The sequence below is a fragment of the Megalobrama amblycephala genome, linkage group LG7 (genome assembly GCF_018812025.1).
Source record: "Megalobrama amblycephala isolate DHTTF-2021 linkage group LG7, ASM1881202v1, whole genome shotgun sequence".
Taxonomy (NCBI): Eukaryota; Metazoa; Chordata; class Actinopteri; order Cypriniformes; family Xenocyprididae; genus Megalobrama; species Megalobrama amblycephala.
Window position 1 is genome coordinate 53,157,397 of NC_063050.1, and position 21,627 is coordinate 53,179,023.

Genomic DNA, 21,627 nt, shown 5'->3' on the forward strand with positions numbered 1-21,627 from the left:
GACAAGATTTTAAAGTTTTGTGTCTATACAGACATTGAAGAAACTTTCATTTTGAAAGTTAACCCTTATTTCCACTGTTGTAAATGTTTTATATTGGAAGTATGGAATTAAAAAGATCAGAAGCACACTTTTTAAGCAAAACATTTGACAAAAAGGTTTGACATTATAAAACAAAATTGTTGAACAGGAAGACAGTCTTGTGTGACTTGTTTGTGTCGTTCCTACTAAAACTTGAGGAGAAATGATTTCATACATCCTCTACAACTCATCAAAACACCAGCTGAGTCAAACACATCAAGCAAAAATGATGAAAAAAAGTGACGTTAGAAAGAAAAGAAAAGATCCTGCAGGTTTTGAACAGAAAATTGCTATTATATTTTATTATTTAATGCAGTGGCATTCATACATTTGAAGTGTTAAGTTCCACTCTACTTTGATGTTGATTTGAAATATTTAAGACAAATTTTAAATGGAATTGTGAATAAAATCAAGTGATTAACATGGTGCATTTATTTTAATGTGAGAACAACACTTCAAATAGCCTATATCTGCTCGCTTTTGTTATGTTTGGTGGAAATGGAGAGATTTCGTTCAGAAATCGTTCAATATCATCTACTAGATACTTTTGTTTTCAAATGGAAATATCTAACAAAAAGTGTTATTTTAAGACCTTTTTCCCTCATAGATGCTAAAACAACACAATTAAAGTTAGACATCCATAGAAACAAGTTCAAAAAACAACATCATTGGTTCGCTTGAAATCAACACTTTATAATACACTTTGCTTTCATTAAAAATACAATAAAAATAGACATTTTGGCTGCAAAAAAAAAAAAAAATGCAACTCAAAAGAGCATGACTGATATTTGAACTGGTAAACATTTATAATTTTCCTTTTCTTGGTGTAACAATGTTCTCAGTTTGATTTAGTCATACAAAGCAATATTTACCAGTTAATTTAGATGTTACAACATGCATGACACAATTTTAAATGATTCGTTATATAACTCATTAAATGTTAATGTCTGACCTTTTAACTGACGTACAAGAGGTAAAATACAATATTACACCCAAATTATGGTTCAATCAATTTATATAATTAATAAGCAAGTGAAATAAATAAATCATGACTTATACATATACAAAACTACCTGCATAGAAAACGAATGTTAAAGTAATAGGGACCATCAATGAATTTGTATTTTACATAAAAACAATAAAATTAGATTGAAAAAAAATACATTGACGTCATTAAAACATATTCTGAAAAAGTAACACCAATAATTTATCCAGATTCCAATCACAAAATGTTGCATATCATCTCCATAATAATGTAAAGAAATACATTTGATTTCCAGCTGAGAACTCGTGTTGTTTTTGACATATTTGATCTTGTTTCTATGGATGTCTTACTTTAATTGTGTTGTTTTAGTATCTATGGAAAAAGGCCTTAAAATAGCACATGCCTTTTGTTTGGTATAATATTTCTCTTTGGAAACAAAAGTCTCTCCGTAGATCTGAATGATATCTCTCCATTTCCACCATGCACCGAACTGTGAACATTGAGCAAACATCGCTGTTATATATTTACAACTACTCGCAAAATCTATTTGAAGTGGTTTGGCAGTGACTTGCAAGAAAAAAATGAAATGCACCATAATTTTGTTTTTTCCATTTACATCTGCAAGATTGCAGTTCACTGTATTTTATTGTCTGTTTAGTGCTTCTCCTGCTGACAGTACTTACATTTTACAGATTATTTGAATCCTGAACATAGTTTTTGGTTATATGAAAAGCAGCATTTGTTCTAATGCCAAGATGAATTAATACAAAAGTTATCTGCATTGAAAATCGAAAACTTTATTTCTGCTGATGCTCACTTATTTTTGAATAAAAATGAATATAATCTTTTATAAATCTTTTATCTTCACCATTTGCACTGCCAAAACAGAGGCTATTAAACACAATGGTTTAACACTTTGGGTTTCGTTAACATTAGTTAACTATATTAATATATTTAACATGAACTAAGAATAAACTATTTCTACAGCATTTATTAATCTCATTTAATGTTAATTCCAGCATTTATACATTATTTAAATCAAAACTTGTATTTGTTAACATTAGTTAATGCATTGTGAACTAACATTAACAATGAATGACACTATTTTTTATTAACTAACATTAACAAAGATTAATAAATACTGTAAAAAAGTATTGCTCATTGTTAGTTCATGTTAGTTAATACATTAATAATACATTATGTTAACAAATGAGACTTTATTGTAGTGTTACCAATATAACTCTATTAAATAGTAAAAACTCTATATTAAACCCTCAATTCATTTCCATGCATGCATGCATAAATGGATAGATAGATAGATAGATAGATAGATAGATAGATAGATAGATAGATAGATAGATAGATAGATAGATAGATAGATAGATAGAATGTACAACAACAGAAAGTTTACACCAATTTTTCATCTTTTTAAAATACGTTTTTTTTGTTTTTTTTCCCAACTTTATTCCATTTATCTGCCTGTATATACGAATACCCGGGGTGTTCCTGTGTGAGATTTCCCAGATGAATGGACTGTGGTAGGGAAGAGGTGAGTCTGCTTGACCTCGGGTCACCAACGCTGACAATTCCTGGCCTTGCTGTTTCAAGACAAACAAGACAAACGCCTGGCCCCCTAAAGTGGGAGGAGTCTGCTGCCATTTTAAGAGAGGAAGAGACAGAGAGGGAAAGAGAGAGAGAGAGATAGAGAGAGATACAGTGAGAGAGAATAGGCAACAAAAAGGGAGGCTTTAAGGAACAGGATGGTCCTTCTTCCTGCTTGTCGACCATTCTTCATTCTCCACAGGATTTTTGAACTTCCTTCTTCTTCATCCTCTTTTCCTTGCTCTTATGCTGCAATCTCTATTATTGTTTAAATCTACAATTTCTCTTTCCTCTACTTTTATTTTCCCGTTGTGTAGTTGTGTATCAATTCTCAGAACTATATGACTGCCCCCCCCACCCCCTTTTCTTTTTCCAGGTCTCTGAGCTTCATCACATCCACCCTCCTTCCCTCCCTCCAAAATGGAATTGCATCCTTTGTCCAGAGACACAGGGGAACGGGGTGTTGACCAAGAGGCTGCCTTAAGCCGAATGTGACCCCCACGTCCATGTGAGGCCTGAAATCTGGCCCCATTGAGCCAAAGAGCCCTGTTCTCAAAGTAGTGAATTAGGATGGGGGTTGGGAAGGTTACGAGCCAGCGATCAAGCACAAGATCTGCCCCGTAGCTCACTCCAACACTTGGTGTCTGAAGACTTTGTGAGGAACAAAGAGAAAAACATGCACATTTTCTGGGTTATCAAAAGGAATTCCAATTTGACTTTTCAAGTTAACATGAACACATTATGTTTGAACAATGCAGCAGATGCACTTCATGGTTTTTTTCTTTCTCTCTTGAATATCATATAATTGCAAATCTTTACAATTAAGTGAAAACAACAAACAAACATGGTGGTACAAAAATTATCTGTAATGTAGGGTTGTAAATATATATATATATATGTGTGTGTGTGTGTGTGTGACCCTGGACCACAAAACCAGTCATAAGTAGCACAGGTATATTTGTAGCAATATCCAACAATACATTATCGATTTTTCTTTTATGACAAAAATCATTAGGATAAGTAAAGATCATGTTCCATGAAGATATTTTGTAAATTTCCTGCCATAAATATATCAAAAATGTATTTTTGTGAGTGGATATATGTTGCTAAGGATATCATTTGGACAACTTAAAAGGCTATTTTCTCAATATTTTGCACCCTCAGTTTCCAGATTTTCAAATAGTTTTATCTCGGCCAAATATTTTCCTATCCTAACAAACCAAATACATCAACGGAAAGCTTATTTATATTATGTATACATCTCAATTTCAGAAAATGGACCCATATGACTGGTTTTGTGGTCCATGGTTAACTTGTGAATTTGATTACTATTTTATTCACTCGTTGAAAATGGTGTACTGCTCATATAATCGAATGCACTTCTTTCTAATTTCATGCTATGAATATAATTTCTTCATCTACTGAAAATAACCAATAATCACAGGTTTTGAAAAGGAGAGGAAAACATTTATTCAGTACATTTTATTAACATCTTTTTATGATTCACTTTTTTAAAAACAAAACAACAACAATAAATGTCCTCACTCTTTGAAAATTGTGCATTCACAGATAGCTAATATAAGGCATTGATCTATAATTTAACATTGATTTCTAATAATTATTATGTATATGTAGGCTATATTGTTATATTAATAAATGTCCTCACTCTTTGTGCATTCACTGATCTATAATTTAATGCACTGCTTTCTAACTTCATGCTATGAAAATAATTTCTTCATCAACTGAAAATAACCAATAATCATGGGATTTGAAAAGGAGAGAAAAAGTTATATTCTTTACTCTACGTTAATAAAATGTAGACTATTTTTCCTTTTTTTTAAAACAAAAAACTGATAGCTAAAGCATTGATCTATAATTTACCATTGATTTCTAATAAATATTATATCAGCCTGTATGTTACTCAAAAACTTATTTCTGCTTTTTATTATTATTATTATTATTATTTAAAATGAAACATTTCAAATGACCCCCTCAAGTCACTTTTTTTCCGCTTTTCAGTTTTGAATGATTTTCTTTATTATTATTTATTGCATGACTAATAAGGACATCTAAGCCCCGTGCATGTTCGCTTTTTTCTTACGCCAATGCTTTCTTTTCAATTGGTTGGAGGACTAAAGATCGGAAGTAGTTTATTTATGCTAATGAAGGAGTTGGGGGTTGTAGATATTTACGTTCAACGGGAGCCGCCCTTCATTCACCCACATGGTTCACGGCAGGTCGCGTTCGCGCCACTTTTGCAATTTTACTATGATTAAGAAAGTCGTTTCAGGAGAAGTTTCACTTCGCGTTGGACTCGCGCCGCGTGCGTTACATTCGATCGCGGTCTACTTTTAAGTTTACGCACCAGTTTCGCAGATTTGTCCAGAGCAGTGGCAGTAAACGGCAAGTGAGTGAAGATGGTGGATTTCACTGGTGAGTGTCTTACTGTGCGTTATTGACTAGGAACCTGTTGTTAATTTTTTCTCGCTTCTAGTCTCACAAACTCAATCGCGTTTTCCCGCTTAAACACATACGAGATGATTTCCGCGCATGATTTCGTAACTCCGCTATTGCAAGCGGCAACGATGGGGATACAAACAATGTAGTAAGTGGCGCATGGTAGTCCTCTCCACCTCCATAGTTGGGGAGAATGTGGGAGATTTGAAAAGCATGCTTGCTGCAATGCAACTAACAACTATTTTATTTCACCGCACGCCTGCGCAATACGCTATAATTCGCATCGTAAATACGCGTTCGCGTAGTAGAATGCGAATTAAGTTGTTTTTAGACTTGTAGAGTGATGTTTTCTCATTCTGTTGAGCGTGCGAGTTAAAGTGCCTCCAGAACAAAGCAGTAGCACATGGGGGGACGCGTAGGCCGCGCGCGCACAGGCTAGCTTAGCAACGGCGCGCGGGACAAAAACATCCCCCCATTTTGCGATCACTTTCTGCTTTAAGTTTAAGGTTACGTGTGAAATGTTGTTAAAATTATTAAAGTTAATTAGCTTGTTGGTTTTTATCACAGTAGTTTTAATGGGGGAATGGATGGAGCTAGCCTGCACTAGCCATTGTAGTTTAACTGTTAACTGGCTAGTTTCACTTCGTGTAAATACACTGAGCACCTTATTGGCTGACGTTAAAACATTTCGTTGTTTTTAGATGATTTTTTTTCTTTTTTTTTGAGTGCGTGTTAAGGCAGAATCCTAGCCAGTTAGCTTAGCATTAGCAGCTATCGTTGTCCTCCATGTCGGTTGTACGCGAAAACAACAACGCGCCACTTTATTTCCTAACCCCGTTTTGTTGTTTCTACCTGTTTGACACATGGAACTTATTACTTGTTGTCTATTATAGTAGTTTTATGCGAAGAATGATCCGGTTCGTGAACTCAACGGCGCCATGTTAGTGCAGATTGTTTCGGGTTGGGGGGAGGGGGTGATCGGGGAGCGTCTCACTGCGCATGCGCACATAGACCGACGGCGCGGTCCGCAGGCTGCGCAATTCATTCACTCGCTCAACTCTAGTTCTCATAACTTGGAAATTGATAGTGAAATGCACCTTCAAAAACGGAGGGAGCGAAGTAGGTATTGATGGTTTAGTGAAGTTGGCTTTTTTAAAAGAGTGATGCACCGTCAAAGTTGGATATGCGTAGTACCGCAGTGCCCGTGTGACATGTGCTTTGCCATGAGGCCCTCGCTCTTGTAGTAGCCAATAGAAAGTCACTCCCATTTACTAGTTTCTCTTTTGAATCCGAATTATAATGCAGACAATGAACTAACTCAAATATTTCTCCCCTTTCCCCTCTCAGAAACCTCAAGAAAGATGGGAGTAGTTCCCCGCAAGTTTTTTGGAGACTTTCATCCATTGGACTTTCTTGATGTGAAATATGAGATGGACGTGGTTGGTGTCAATGTATTGTCAAAGTGCTTACAGTGCAGGTAGTATTATGGAATATCTACTGCAGTGGAGGCACTTCTAGCAATACACTTGGCCATTACCTTTGCCCTTCGCCAAGCACCCTTCCTTCAAGACACCATATCTAACGGCTTTGTGCTAAGGTGCATCTAGTGCAGATAGTGAAGTAGACTAGCACCTACTGCCCTAAGTGCTCCTTCTGGCACGAGGGACTGTGACTTTCATCCGTGTATTTGGATGAAGTAATTTTTACACCCCTTTTTGGTGCAGTTCTCTGCTAGTTTTGCATAGTTGCACTACAAGAAAACGGGAGTTGTGCAAATCTATGCAAAACTGATGGTGGCCTGCTGCTTCTCCACGTTTCCCAAATTTTGATTTGAAATCTGTGCCTCAGGTTTGTGACACTGAGTGCCTCTTTTTTTTTTTTTTTTTTTTCTCTCTATTAAATAAACCTGCCAATGCTGTCATTGTGATAGTTTCAGCAGTGCTAAAGTGCTTATAGTGCAGGTAGTATTTCTGTCATCTACTGCAGTGTGAGCACTTGAAGTACTTCTAGCTAAATGCATCTGGGATCCGAAGACTTTTGCGAACTCTCCCTGGGTCTCCATACACTAACGTTGCTGGACCCCGGTCAGTTTTGCTGGTTTGCATTCAGCTTTTAAGACTGTGTGCTGTGCAAATCCATGCAAAACTGACAGTGGCAGCACACATCTGAGAACCACTTTGGAGCCGTTTGGTCCCTTTCTGCACAGGTTGGGATTGGTAGCAATGCTGTGTGTTTGGAAGGTATTGCACTTGTCCCGGCCTGTAGAGGATTGTGGAGATTGTACCCCACAAGTACGTTTTTATTGGAAGTTCCTCCATTGTGTGTATATATAATGTATGTAATGTATATCTCCCCAAAAAGATACAATTTGTTGTACATTTTGAAGTTATAATGGTGTGTTTGACATGCTGTAATTTTAAATGAGTTTTTTTTAATAAAACGATAAAGAGGTGCGTTGTCTTGCTGTGTTTTGTTTGTTCTGTCATGTTCTCACTAACTTCCCACTTTTACAGCGTACAAGACATTAAGGTGTAACTTCTGGGCTAATAATTAACTATAAATCTTTATTATGTGTTTGGGTTTGTATTGACTTGGTTTTAACTGGACCAACATGAACAAATTCAACACTGTCTATCAGCTGTTCATTCGATTTGTCAAATCCAATTATAAAAATGCAGAGTAAGCTAAGTTACCTAGCATCCCTCTTAGTGAACATGCTTAATGCGGAGGGGTGGTCTAAATGCCTTTTTGTTGGTGGGTGCATATATAAATTTTACTAACTTGAGGTTATTAGAAGGATTGTGTATGAGATGCATTTCCTATGCATGTTTTTGGGTTGTTGAGAAATGCATGGCGTCTACATAAAGTAGCCATTATTTTACTGTGTATTTTTAGCTGATGTTCTTATGAATGGAACATTACCATGGTGTCCAGCTCCTGTGCAGTGGTATGTAGGTTGGTTTTGTGTAGCCCACTGTCGAGATGAACAGTTCTTTCACTTTAAATAGAGAACATGTTCTCCTTATGAGTTTAAAACGCATTTGAGGTTCATCCATAGGGAAGTGCAGCAGATCTGTAAGTATCCAAAGCCTTTAAATCTGCCTGATCAGATGAGTATTGTCTATGATTGTATGACGCAACAGTATAGCATAATCACAATGAAATGAATTGATTATCATTAACATGTCCTCATATCTGACGTTTTCCCTGGTTAAAGTATGTTATATATTATTTAGGAAGCACGTGAGTAGGCTACTGTTCATATTTATGTTTTTATTATTTTTATAATCATATTAACTCAATGCCAAACTCAAACTAGTTTCAGTATTTGTCCAATAGATGGCTCTATTGCAACCCATTTGAGAGACTCGCACTTCTCTGGGAAAAAAAATGTTTTATTTCCAGTATTATTTTTTTTTCCATTTCCAGTGTGGTTTATAGTCTTGGCAAGCTATTTGATTTAAGCTTTCCATTAACAGTCCTCAAACTTAATTAAAACTATCAATAAAACGTCTATAGGCCTACAATTGTACAGATATGCCTACATATACATTCCTATTAACGTTTTTGGGGCACGTTAGAGGATTATTAAAAATAAATAAATAAATAAACAAATTGGACGCCCCTAGCCCAGTAACAATTATGCGTTTGTAATGTGTAATTATAGCCTACAATAACGTGATTAATAATGACAGTTCTTATGTCGACGAATCGCCCTAAACTTCAGTCAAGCTGCTGTTGCTATGGTTACCACCTCACGCAAAAGTGATTTCTGTTGACGAGCGCACTCTGACTAACTTATCGTAGAAGAATATAAACTTACGTTTTGTCTTAATCAGAGGTCAAAAACACCCATAGTTCGGAAAATGTTGCGACACGACAAAACGAGTCTATACGCTCCTCAAAGCTCTGGATATTGTAGCATACTAGCCTACTTGTCCGCTTCGCTGCTCGTGCAGATGGTGTTGAAGCGGCTCTTCTCTTTGCAGTCTGACAACACTAATGATTCCGCCCATTCGCTCTTGACAGCTCCGTCTTTCACCAACACGCTCTCATTGCGCTCTTTTTGAAGGTCCTGCGCGAAACCCTCCCCTGGCGCTTATGTGTGACATGCAAAATCTCTTGAATATATTTTTCTTCACCTAAAATCACCGCTGTTTTTATCAAGCAAGTTTTCTGAGAGCTAAACGACACGCCCGCGTTTCTATTTTTTTTTTACTCGAACGGACAAACTCTTCTGGTCAGCTTTTGGGGATGGAGATGCGTGGAGTTTTGGTTTATGCCTTTTTAGCGGTTTTCATCGATTCATGTCGGGGGACTTTAACGAACTGCGATGAAGTGCGTAAAGTTTTTCAAATGAAGCAAATTGGACCTGTAAAATCACTACCCGAAACACCGAGAACAGGTAAGATTTGACCGAATTTGACATGACAGTGATATGCCTCTGATTTTGAGTTACTATTCGTTTTTGTTCCTTTCCACCTACCACCAATGTTAAGCTGACCATTGAAAATACTATAACATTTCCTAAACAGTCGCTTTGTGTTGTCAAATGTTTAATTCAAAGATTTAGAGCAATTCGGAGTTTCGGACATTTTATTTTTCTGGAAGAGTCGCAAATCATTTTTGATGCGGAAGTCTTAACGCGTTTGAAATGTAAATAAACGAACTAAAATTCAGCTAGCCTTCTCTGATTAAAAGTGAAACCGGTTTCCACATATCGAACATGTAAAAGATTTGAGTAATTTTATAAACTTGACCCAGAATATTTGATATTAAAAATCTCTTGATATGAACTTCAAATGACGTTTTAGTCAATGTATAGCCGTAGGGCGCGTTTACCGGCTTTATGAGTTTGAGGAGGTAATCGTCGACTGTCTGTGTGGACTGACTGACGCGCATTACTTTTCACAGAAGCTCCGGTAATGAATGGCATCTCATGGAGCAGTTCTATCAGCTTAAAATTGTACTTCCCTAGAAAAACTTAAGACCAAAGATTTTCTGTTTTTCTTCATGATAAACACATTTATTGAAAGAATTTGGAAGTAGATCATCTGAAGTTGGTTGGAAGATTATAGCTGCTTTAAGTTTTCAGGATTTGTACACTACTTATCCTGACAGGAAATTAAGATAAAGGACCCTATGGAAAATATGTTTTGTAGGGTAATATTTTGCTGTTGGTGCACAAGCAGGTTACAAAAAGATGAAATTGGGTTGAGACTGAAGTTACTTGGCATGTATTCACCCTTAAGCTGAGATTTAAAATCGGTTCAAAGTTTCCCCGAGATCAAGTATACTGTATACAAGGTCAGAAACTATCTCATGCCACTTGACTGCAAAATAACCATAATTAGTTGCAAAAAGATGCACTGTTTGGTTTAAAGATGTCCTGTAAATCTCTCAGGACTGTTTGGTTTGTGACCTCTGAGCCTGTCTAATGGTCTTTGTCAGGTTGTTTGGATAATCATCCCATTTCGCTGTTGCTCTTGTGATCTGAAACTAGTTGTGCAACCTCTCTAATAATGGACGGTGATTGTCTCTAGCTGCTCATATCTAAAGGAAAGGGCTCTAACCAGTTTGACAAACTTTGCTGCGGTAATGGATGCTAAGTGGCTTGAGGAGAACAGCTTGTACACTGTTTCCCACAGAGGTCATCAAATGAAGCTCACTTCAAAGCACTGCTTGAAAGAAGTTGTTTTTGGGTTTTACAGGAATTTAGAGCTGTGGTTTGCTATTAAAAAAATCTTCCAGGAAAGATGTTTTATGGAAGCTTGTTTCAGCCATGAAATTAAAAAGGTAATTGTGACTTTTTATCTCACAATTCTGACTATAACTCACAGTTGCATGTTATAAAGACAAAAATTGTGAGAGAACTCTGAGAAAAAAATAAGAATTGTGAGTTTATATCACACAATTCTGACTTTAGAACTTTGTGGGATGCAAACTTACAATTGCCAGGAAAAAATTCAAAATTATGACATAAGAAGTCATGATTACTTTTTTTTATTTTTTTTATTCAGTGGCGGAAACAAGCTTTCATAATGTTTATACACAATGCTCTTCCTGAACTCCAGATGTTTTGGTTGGGAGCAGTTAAAATCAGAAGTTCTTTTTTCAGGGTAAGTTTTACCATTATGAGAGATATGCATTAAATGCAAATCCTTTAGATTAGAGTTATGTTAGTTTAGAATTGTGCACATTTAACAGCCTCTTTTAAATGCATTTGTCCACAAGTTGATGTCTTGACATGGGCCACAAGTTCAAGTGTCATCTTGCTTAAAGGGAGGTCTGTTTCTCTCTAGTTTTTCAGAATAACTTGCAGAATAATGTGCATATATACTGTCATCTTTAATTTTGTTTGGCCTTTTTATAAATTCATTGTGAGGCTTGTGTTGAATTATACTTTACATCTGCAAAACAGGTGCATGGTTTTATGCTTTCTTTTCTGCTCTTGATAAATGTGCAGTGACTAACGTAAACCATGACAGACTAAGTTTGACCTTGTTGAAGGTTTTAGTTCGACCCTAGGTATACTTTCAACAGACTTTGAGATGGACTTGCATTCTGCCTTTTTTGCTGTCTTTCCCATAACCCCACTTTTTACATCAGTTTTCATGTTATAAAGCATTATGTTCAAAGCATTCTATTTTTTATGAGTTTACCTGACCGTTTTGGTTTTATTTAAAATGGAGCAAAGAATAAACAAGACATAATGTTTGAAGGTAAAACATTCTTGAAGGTCACACTTTTATTGCAGATTTCTAAATGCTGCAGCGATTTTCTTCTCTTTGCTTCCAATCTTGGATGTTAGTAGCAGTGCAAAACTGTTTGATGTCTAGCAGTTTCTAGGCCAATTATATCTCACATGACCCTTTGTGAGGCCTAAGCTCCTAAAACATCAAATAAACTGACCACCATAGTGGGTGAGTGAATTTTTTTTAGAAATAGTCATGTTGACATTTAAACAATTCCTTATTTCTGTAAGTTAGCATTGGCATGCATGCCAGACATTTTTCTTGTTAACAAGCTGTTGTAATCCTATGGCCATGGTCAGAGAATCTTGTAAAAAGCACTGACCATCTTTTCTAAATGATGCTTTTCATTGCTTCTCTCAGACACCCAAAACAAACATACTTTCAGTCTGCTAGCAAAGCTTCACGTTGCACTTGTTATGATTTGATCAGTCTTGGTTTTTGTAGTAATTCCTCCATAATGCCTTCATGTAAGAAAGTGCTGGGGGTGTAAGTGGCTTCAAAGAAGCATGAACTTGAGAGTATTTTCTCTTATTTGAGCATTGAGATATGTAGTGGTTGAGTTGTCAGTGTAGGCTCATTGGAAAAACGTGCTTCTGCCTACATTTTTGCAAAACTACAAAAACGTGCCTTTACATGCAAATCACTGCAGTTTTAAGCTGAAGTGAACATTATTGGCAGCAAAACACTAACATCTTTTATTACTTTTCATACAAATTATGATTATAGGGAAGTTTATTGAAGACTTATTTTGAAGTGAAGTGACATGATGTGGTGCATACTTGGAATTTGTGCTCTGCATATGGCCCATCCAAGTGCACACACATAGCAGTGAGTATTGAACACACACCTGGGGCATTGGGCAGTCGTTTTTGCACCCGGGGAGTGATTGGGGTTTGCTAGTGTGATACTGTCCCAGGTGTCTGTGATGTTTTGGTTTAAATATACGTGAACCCTAAGATTTTCTTTATTATTATTATTTTTTTTTATTTTTTATTTATAATTTTTTTTTAAATGAATTTTTATCCCTTTTATAATCCTAATTTTTATGAAGCCAGGTATAAATCATGACTCTGATCACTTTGGAAATGTCTATCTTTTAGAAGCTATCTTTTACAAGACAGAAAAAAATAGTAAATAGAGCGCTGTTCATTCACTCCCCATCTATATTTGCTACCAATACCAAGACTCGAACCCGTGACCTTTGGGTTACAAGTCTGACTCTCTAACCTTTAGGTCACAAATTTTCACCTGCTTATTTTCACCTGCTTCTTTGCACAAATCTATGTTATGGCTTTAAAAAATTTTTACCGTAGTGGCTGGGCAATATGACACAATCTTATTTCACGGTATGAGAAAGCTTATTTCATGATAACGATATATCTCGATATAGCCATTTTATTTGATTTTTGTTATTAAAAATAAGAACAAAGAAGCAAATTACAAACAGTAGGACAAATACAATTGAGCAAAGATACAAATGAAATAACCTTTACATTTTTCAGCTGTAGGTTTATTTAACATGTAGTAAGAAAATCTACAGAAAGTGACCTTTCTGTCATTTACCGGACATTCTGTTTCCTGAACTGCCATGATACAATAACCAATGTGATAAAGCGTTGCCGGATTCACGTCCATCTGTTTCGGATAAAGCTAAACATGCTTTTAGCCCTGCTTACTGGATATAAACATGCAAGAAGCAACTTGATATCATTTTGCAGCAATATTGCCACAGGTGTGTTTTTCCAATGAGTTAGGGTTTAGAGTTTTACTTGGAACAAAGTGGTTTGATACCATATCAGCAAGGAGATTCTCTATCTGTGGGGTGGCCTACACAGAGTCCCTTCTTTCAGTCATCAATTCCCAAATCTCACAGCCTGTTGAATCATGTGAAACTGGGGCAAAAAACGAGGGTGTAAAGTTCACAGTTGGATGGATTTATTCTCTCAGGTGATTACGCTGAAACATCTAGCAGGTTGTGAGTGAGAAATAAACACTTCCTGGGGCGCTTTCATTTCGCTCTAGCGAGACAGAGATGAATTCCTTTCCTCTCGCCATCTCCTTCGCATCTCACTCAGGAACTCAAAACACTGCGTCACGGCATGGTGATAGTGTCTTTGGCAACGCTTGGCTCGTCCCGGCACGTCCCGTGCTGTTTTCCTAGAGCTATAACCCCCTAGGTGCTGTCACTTGCATTGACCTTTTTGGGAGAAAAAGTTTTTTTTTTCTTGTGTAGTGATGGAAAGTTTTTGTCGGATCTCAGTGGGATAAGAATTTTGATGGCTAGAGATATCAGCCCTTTCATCCTCCCCACCCTACTGGCCTGCTGCAGCCTGCACAAATGTGGAGTTTTATGGCCACCCGGTGGGAGTGGGAGTCTGATAATGGTCCAGAACATGAGTGCATTTGTCAATGTAAAGTTACTGTAAAAAAATTGTGCCACAATTCCACAAAATGTTTTGGCTGATTGCCAGGATGTTGCTATGCAGTTGTTAGGCTGTTCGGGCTGGTTTCTAGGTGATGCTAGGGTGATTGCTAGTGTGATACTGTCCCAGGTGTCTGTGATGTTTTGGTTTAAATATACGTGAACCCTAAGATTTTCTTTATTATTATTATTTATTTATTTTTTTTTATTTATATATATATTTTTTTTAAATGAATTTTTATCCTTTTTATAATCCTAATTTTTATGAAGCCAGGTATAAATCATGACTCTGATCACTTGTCTATGAAATGTCTATCTTTTAGAAGCTATCTTTTACAAGACAGAAAAAAATAGTAAATAGTTAGTAATTTGTTCAAATAGTAATAGTGAATAGTTTACACTTTAGGGTCCATTTCTCACTATTAACTAACTGTTAACTATGACTTTTGCCTCAATAAACTCCTAATTACTGCTTATTAATAGTTAGTAAGGTAATGGTTAAGTTACAGAGTATACAAGTATAATGGTTAAGTTAATTTATATACAGAGAAAAGCTGTAATAGTAACTCTAACTTTACATTTTGTGTAATTTTACAGTAAAATACTGTTAAATGTACAATTTTTAAGTAAAAAGAACAAATCATCTTATAATTTACAGTGAAAAACTATAAACTGACATTCCCAAAATTCTGACACTTCACAGTTGATTGTTTTTAATTTTAATAATTATTTTTATTATTTTTCTTTTCTTTTTTGTCATCAGTTATGTGCACTGGGTTTATTGTTCTGTTAAATGGATATTTATTTTATTGTTTTAGTGTCGTGTGTTACTGTGATGGTGTTTTTGTATTTGTGTGCATGACTGTGCATTTTCTACCTCGGCTTGTGGAAAATTTTCTTCTGATGAATTCATCATGTGGTTTTTCTCTTTAACATCAGTGTTATTATGGTGAATGCCAGTATGTTAAAAGTACAAAACAGATTTTAGTAGCAGCATGGCCTTGCTAATTCTGCAGAAAAGGGCTGTTGTATTTCCCAATTTAAAATCTGTGTGTGATGTATTATTTACTTATTATTATTATTATTATTAATTTTTTTTTGTAAATTACAGTTTTAAACTGAAGTTTACAGGTTGTTCTGTATTTTTTTTTTTTTTTTACATTTTTACTGTATATACATTTTTACTGAATTATTCTTACACCACAGCTGCCAGTTTTTGTCTGTAATGACAATTTTTTTGAACACAATGAGAAATATTAATAGAGATGCTTGCCCTCAAAAGTCCCAGTTATTATAGCTTGTACAATGAATCTAAGGATCAAATCCATATGACTTGAATGCATGTTACTACCTTAATTAACAATCCCAAACTTTTTTTTTTTTTTATCCCAACAGGTTCAGACCTCCAGGTTTGTTTATCAAAGAATGTAACATGCTGCACCAAGAAGATGGAGGAGCGTTACCAGGTGGCGGCACGAAGGGACATCCAGAACCTTCTCCAGACATCCAGCTCAAGTCTGAAGTTCCTCATCTCACGGAATGTGGCTGCTTTTCAAGGTTAGATCATTGATTTTTAGAGACTAGCACTGGTTTATTGTCTGCAACGTTCAACAAACGGTTCCTGAATTCTCTTACCTCATGTTTTGTGTTATTCTTTAGTTTATAAGCTTATCAGAAATCTGAAAGATCACTTGGACAGTTTGTCCTAAACCACTTTCTGCTTGGCAGGTTGCAGCGCTTTTGTTTGGTATGATGTCAGTTTGATTCCAGGCATTTTACTGTTGTACAGTAAAGCATTACCACTGTATACTTTTCCCTGAGACCCAAAACATGTGATTTAGTTCCCTGGTGGCTCTTCAAGGGCTTAATTATGCAGCTTTTCAGTACATTTCAGGTTGACCATTTGAGGTTTTTCAATTAATGGCTTCCTTGATGAGCTGTACACCAAGATGCTTGTTTTGAGGCCTTAATGAAACCCTTCACAGCTCCATAATGTCAGGTCACAGGAGCCTACGCACATTTGTGGAGGAGGGTATCCCTCATTTAAACCAAATAACAAACCTGGATAACCTGTAATCTCACATAAGTGCTGATGCAAGAAGATGCACCCATCCTGACAAAAACCTCTCTATGTCGTCTACCGCAAATTCTCAGCAGAGGCTCGCTCTCAGGTTTCACAAAGGTGGTTAGTCAGTCAGTGTGTAGCTAGAAGCTCATGATGAGTCGGTTCACTGTGAGTGTGTCGAGTTCTTGGATTAATGCAAATGTGCCTGGAGAGTGAAGATTAAGAGTCTCCATTACAGTAGAAGTGAAGTGTCACTTTTTATGCTGACGTTGAGAGTCATGTAGGTTTTTGTTTGAGTGAGGTGATGCTTCATAATATATCTTAATCAGCTGATACTGATAGTCGATCATTATTTTCATTGATAACCAGTACAATAGTCATAATTATAAATCTGTACTTGCCTACAAAAGGCAAATAAATACAGCAACAGCAAATAAAGAATTTCTTTTGACTGTGTTTTGATTGATCTGATCAATTTTTACACTCTGAACCCCAAAAAAGTCAGTCAAACCTATATGACGGAGGATTTTCTATGACGGAGGATTTTCTATGATTTTCTATTCTATGAAATGTATGTGTATGCATATATATATATATATATATATATATATATATATATATATATATATATATATATATATATATATATATATATATATATATATATCATCTGCTTCCAATATTAGCCCAATCTGATCAATGCTGAAAATGTAAAATTAGCCAATATAAATATGGTTACTGATATATTGTGCATCCCTATCTCAGTATGTGTACAGCTGTGCGTTTCATGCCATGTTTTCATATGTGTTTTAAGACAACAGCATTCAGTACAGTTCATAATGCTAAAATGATCTTGTTGACTTTCTTCATTTTTGCATTTCGCTTGCATTTCTGAGTTGTGACTGACAGTTCAAACGCAGGTGTAGACACGCTTCTGTTTACTGCCTACTTTGCTAGACAACATTAGTGTGAGAGTTTCCCTCACAATCGAGACTATATCATTAAACCAAACCTCTTGCATTATTTCTCTTGTGGTTTAGGGCCCTTTTTATCTCAATGCAAGACCTGTTATATCACATCATTTGGAAGAATGGTATTCAGGTGACAGTTACCATAGTACTCAAAAACATTTTGCACATTTTGTTGGGCGTAGACTCGGGGAGAGCCCTGACGGTGTCTAATCACAAGACTCATTTTATGAGATTAGGCCCATATTACAGGGCCCAGTCCCAGCCTCCTGCTGTCTAACTAGCTATTACCTCTGGCCTATGATACTGAACGCCGTTGTCTTAGAACAGATATGAAAACAAGGGATGAAACAAAGCTGTACACATACTGTTTGAGATAGGAATGAACAATATAATATTAACACTGATTTGATTATTTTTAATAATTAAGTTTAAATAAAAAATATATGTATAATTTAATTGTTTCATTTAATTCATTTATTCATTTCATGTATTGTTAGCAAAAACATGCCATTTTTGAGTGTTTCCCTTTAAATGCAAATGAGCTGCTGCTCCCAGCCCACTTTCCAAAAGAGGGCGGAGCTTTAATAGCTCGCGCTTCTGTTGCTCAACAACAACAAAGCTGGAGAATCTCACGCAGCCAAAATGACAATTTTCAGTAACTGTGTTCAGCCTTACATTGTTCAAACCGGAGTCGGACACTGATGGAGAGACTCAGGAAGAAGTTACAACTTAAAGAATGCATCTGGATGTTTCTGAATGGTTAGTGGATAAATGTATGTAGTTGCTGTGGAGTTAATTCAACTCATTGACTAGCATGTGCCGTCATGTTCAACTTTTGTGCAAATAGAGCGTTGAATTGACCCTCGTTTGTGAAGCAGTCCCACGTAAAATGATGGAATGGTAACAATACTCTATTACAACAACTCTCCCTCTTCTCCAAAGCAGCTCAACATGGCCTCAATCCCTTTGTTGCGTGTTCTCAGGGGCAGCGTTTGTGAAAATTTTAGGGTTAGTGATGTCTTAAACCGGGAAGAAGCTCGTTGTAGTCCCTACCAGTTGTTTGTTAAAGGATTCGTTCACTTTCAAATTAAAATTTCTTTACTCACCCTCAAGCCATCCTAGGTGTATATGACTCTCTTCTTTCTGATGAAAACAATCGGAGAAATATTGAAAATATCCTGACGCATCCAAGCTTTATAATGGCAGTGAATGGGGGTCATTCGTATGAGCTGCAGAAAGTGCTTCCATCCACATCAGTCCATCATAAATATGTACTCCACACGGCTCCGGGGGGTTAATAAAGGCCTTCTGAATTGAATCAATGCGTTTGTGTAAAAAAAATTCATATTTAAACAAGTTATGAAGTCAGATATCAAGCTTTCGCCAGACCACCTTCCATATTCAAGCTACGGAGAAAGTGTAAATTGGCGTTGCGTCAGTTAGACTTTTTCTATAAGTTGAATAGGGAAGGCATAGGACGTAGCATAAGCTTTGTGAACTGCAAGAGTTTTACACTTTCTTCGTATGTTGTATACAGAAGGCAGTTTGGCGAAAACTCGAAAACTCGTTTGGCGAAATTTGACTTCATAACTTGGCTATTGTATTGGTTATCAAAAAAAACAAAACAAAAAAAAACATCATTATTGGCTGATAAATCAGTGCATCCCTAATAAAAGTCATGCTTGAAGGGTTTTTTTTTTTTGGAAATCCTCCCCATCCTGTTTTTTATTTTTTTATTTACTTTTTCCATGTGTTCCATACTGTCTTTAAACAATGAACGTGCAATATAGTGCAGCGCTGCAGAAATTACAGTGACATCTTGTTTTACTTGCTTTGATTTTGGTGGTCCAGTGAAATGCGGGTTTGCTACCATTTTTATGAAGTTAGACAGAACCCATTATGATGCGGTTGGATTTTGAGGAACACATAGTTTTGTTTTTGAAACAAATAACCTTTTCCTAATTAAGCTTTAGTTTCTGTTGTAAATGTATTCAGTGTAGATGCTGGGAAGAGTAGATTGCTAAGAACTGGTCTTAAACCACTGGATACCACTGGAATTTAACCACAAGGTGATGGTCTGGTTACCTACAAGACTTGTTTACGTTTTAAACTGTGTTCTACTTCCCCATTGTAAACCAGGCAGTAGTGTGTGTACAGTGAGGATCGTTTGTTTGCACAATTGTTACTGAAGCTGTGTAAAATGTCCTCTATAAAGGTGTACTGTTTGTCCCTGTGTACCTGTTATTAAGAATATTACCCACCTGTTACCAACAACTCTTGCAAAACGTAACAATTAAACACATTTTCTCTCCTCCAAAAAAACAAACATCAATACACATTACAGAAATGATTTTTGGAAGGAAAATGTGCTATTTTCACAATATCTCTAAAATACCACTTTATTTGTCATATTGCATGGAGATTCATTGTGTGGTTGTTGTTTGTCGTCTTTTGAATTACTGGCTAAAAGTTTCAGATCTTTGAACAGTATTTTGTTCCAACCTGGTAAGATTAATAGTTGTGGTTGCCATGGAACGATGGCAAACCTCTCTCGGAGCGAAAGAGAGTGAAAGAAAGAGAGTTGACCGGCATCTCTCTCAGTGGGCAGCAGCATATTTGCACATCGTGCGGCTGACGTGAAGACCCTTTACGAGCAGAGGTTAAAGACAAACACACTCCTGTGGAGCCGAAGTCGCGGCCTCTCAGTTGGCTGAAGGTTGCTTGTTGAAAAGGCCGTCGGGTAGACATTTTCCACTTTTATTTTCGCCTTATTTATTTTTTCGCTTTCCCTACATTGCCAAATGACATCAAAGTGAGCTCTGCTTCAGTGGAGAGCTGATGCATTCGGCCGGTGATGCTGAAAACGGCAATCTGTTTCGAGACGGAGGCTGAGATAAGAGGGCAAGATGTTTTTCTTAAGAGTGCCTTAGTAGTGAGAGCGAAATTGCACCGTTGAGTGAGCAAAATACCTGGAAGCCACTTGTTGAAAGAGTATTCGAGTAGGCATATTTTTTAAAGTTGAAGGGGAAAAATTGGCAGAATTTGTGAAGAAGCCTCTGGCTTGTTCAGTTCGACTCAAAGCAAATCACTTTGAAAAGTGTGAATCATCATTTTGGGAGTTTGAGGATTTTTTTCGGCCAACGTTACTGAAAAGTTATTGATGTTTTGTGGTTTACTACCTCTGTAACATGTTGAATTGTGGAATTCCCTTAGTACCCACTGGAAAGATATAACAAACGAGGGCTTTTTAATCTCATTTTCCCTCTCTTAGAAAGCAAAAATATTGCACAGAGACTTGTAAGTTGCTTCCCTTGTGAAAAAGACCACATATCCCAGAAGAGATCTCTCGTACTGTCTCAATGTCTCGTACTCTACTCAGATTTGCAATCTGCAATCAAAATTAAGAGATCCCATTATGAACTCAAACCTTTCTGTTCATATTGTCCCATTAGCAAACAATCTGAGCTGACATCCACATTTATTTTAAAGGGCACCTATTATGCCCCTTTTTACAAGATGTAATATTGGCCTTGGGTGTCCCCAGAATGTATTTGTGAAGTTTCAGCACAAAATACCCCACAGCTAATTTATTATAACCATTTGAAAATGTCATTTTTGGGGCCTGTTTTAAAAAGAGCTGTTTTGGTGTGTACCACCTTAAATATAAATGAGCTGCATATCCCCGCCCTGCCTTTGGATGAGGGCGTAACTTGCATACCTATGGCAATAAACAGTTGGTAGAAGCAGAATGGCTGAGAGTGAGAGACCCGCTGTTTTGAATGGCATTCAGCCGTACATGTTTGAACCGGAATCAGACCCAGATGATGAAGAGACTCCGGCAGAAGAAACACAATTGAGAATGGAGCAGGACGTCTCTGAATGGTTATTTGATACATTTATGTACTTATAGAGTTTTAATCGCGTCCCCTTTGCAATTATGGATGTGCAACACACACACACACACACTGTGATAACGTTCGCGCATTTTTTTGAAACTACAAACACAAATACTGTGATAACGTTTGCTAAGTAAACATACACAGTTTTTAATACAATATCTTTAAAAAATATATATATACGTGTGGATACACACTATACAAACAAGGTTTAAATTATATACACAGACATTCTACGACGACGACAACAACTTTAGACGCATTTGTTATTGAATTGGCTGACATCGACTGAAATGACTATTTGCTCAAAAAACATTAAATACACTTACTTCTTCTGGAGGTGACGTTGGATCGCAAACAGTAGGCAACGATCCACACTTGAGGATTAACTTTGAA

At 36.5% G+C, this 21,627-nt stretch overlaps 1 protein-coding gene across 2 annotated transcripts in view; it reads left to right on the forward strand.

The window, feature by feature from the left end:
* The first annotated feature begins 8,881 nt into the window (after positions 1–8,881).
* gpc5a (glypican 5a) overlaps positions 8,882–21,627 on the forward strand; it is a 205,480-nt gene continuing 192,734 nt past the window's right edge. Inside the window, exons 1-2 of one of the 2 annotated variants that reach the window (XM_048198032.1) lie at positions 8,882–9,527; positions 15,695–15,856. In XM_048198032.1, the coding sequence (XP_048053989.1) occupies positions 9,377–9,527; positions 15,695–15,856 (313 nt within the window). In that variant the 5' untranslated portion in view covers positions 8,882–9,376. The remainder of the gene's footprint in view (positions 9,528–15,694; positions 15,857–21,627) is intronic. The other variant, XM_048198033.1, reaches the window with a different exon arrangement.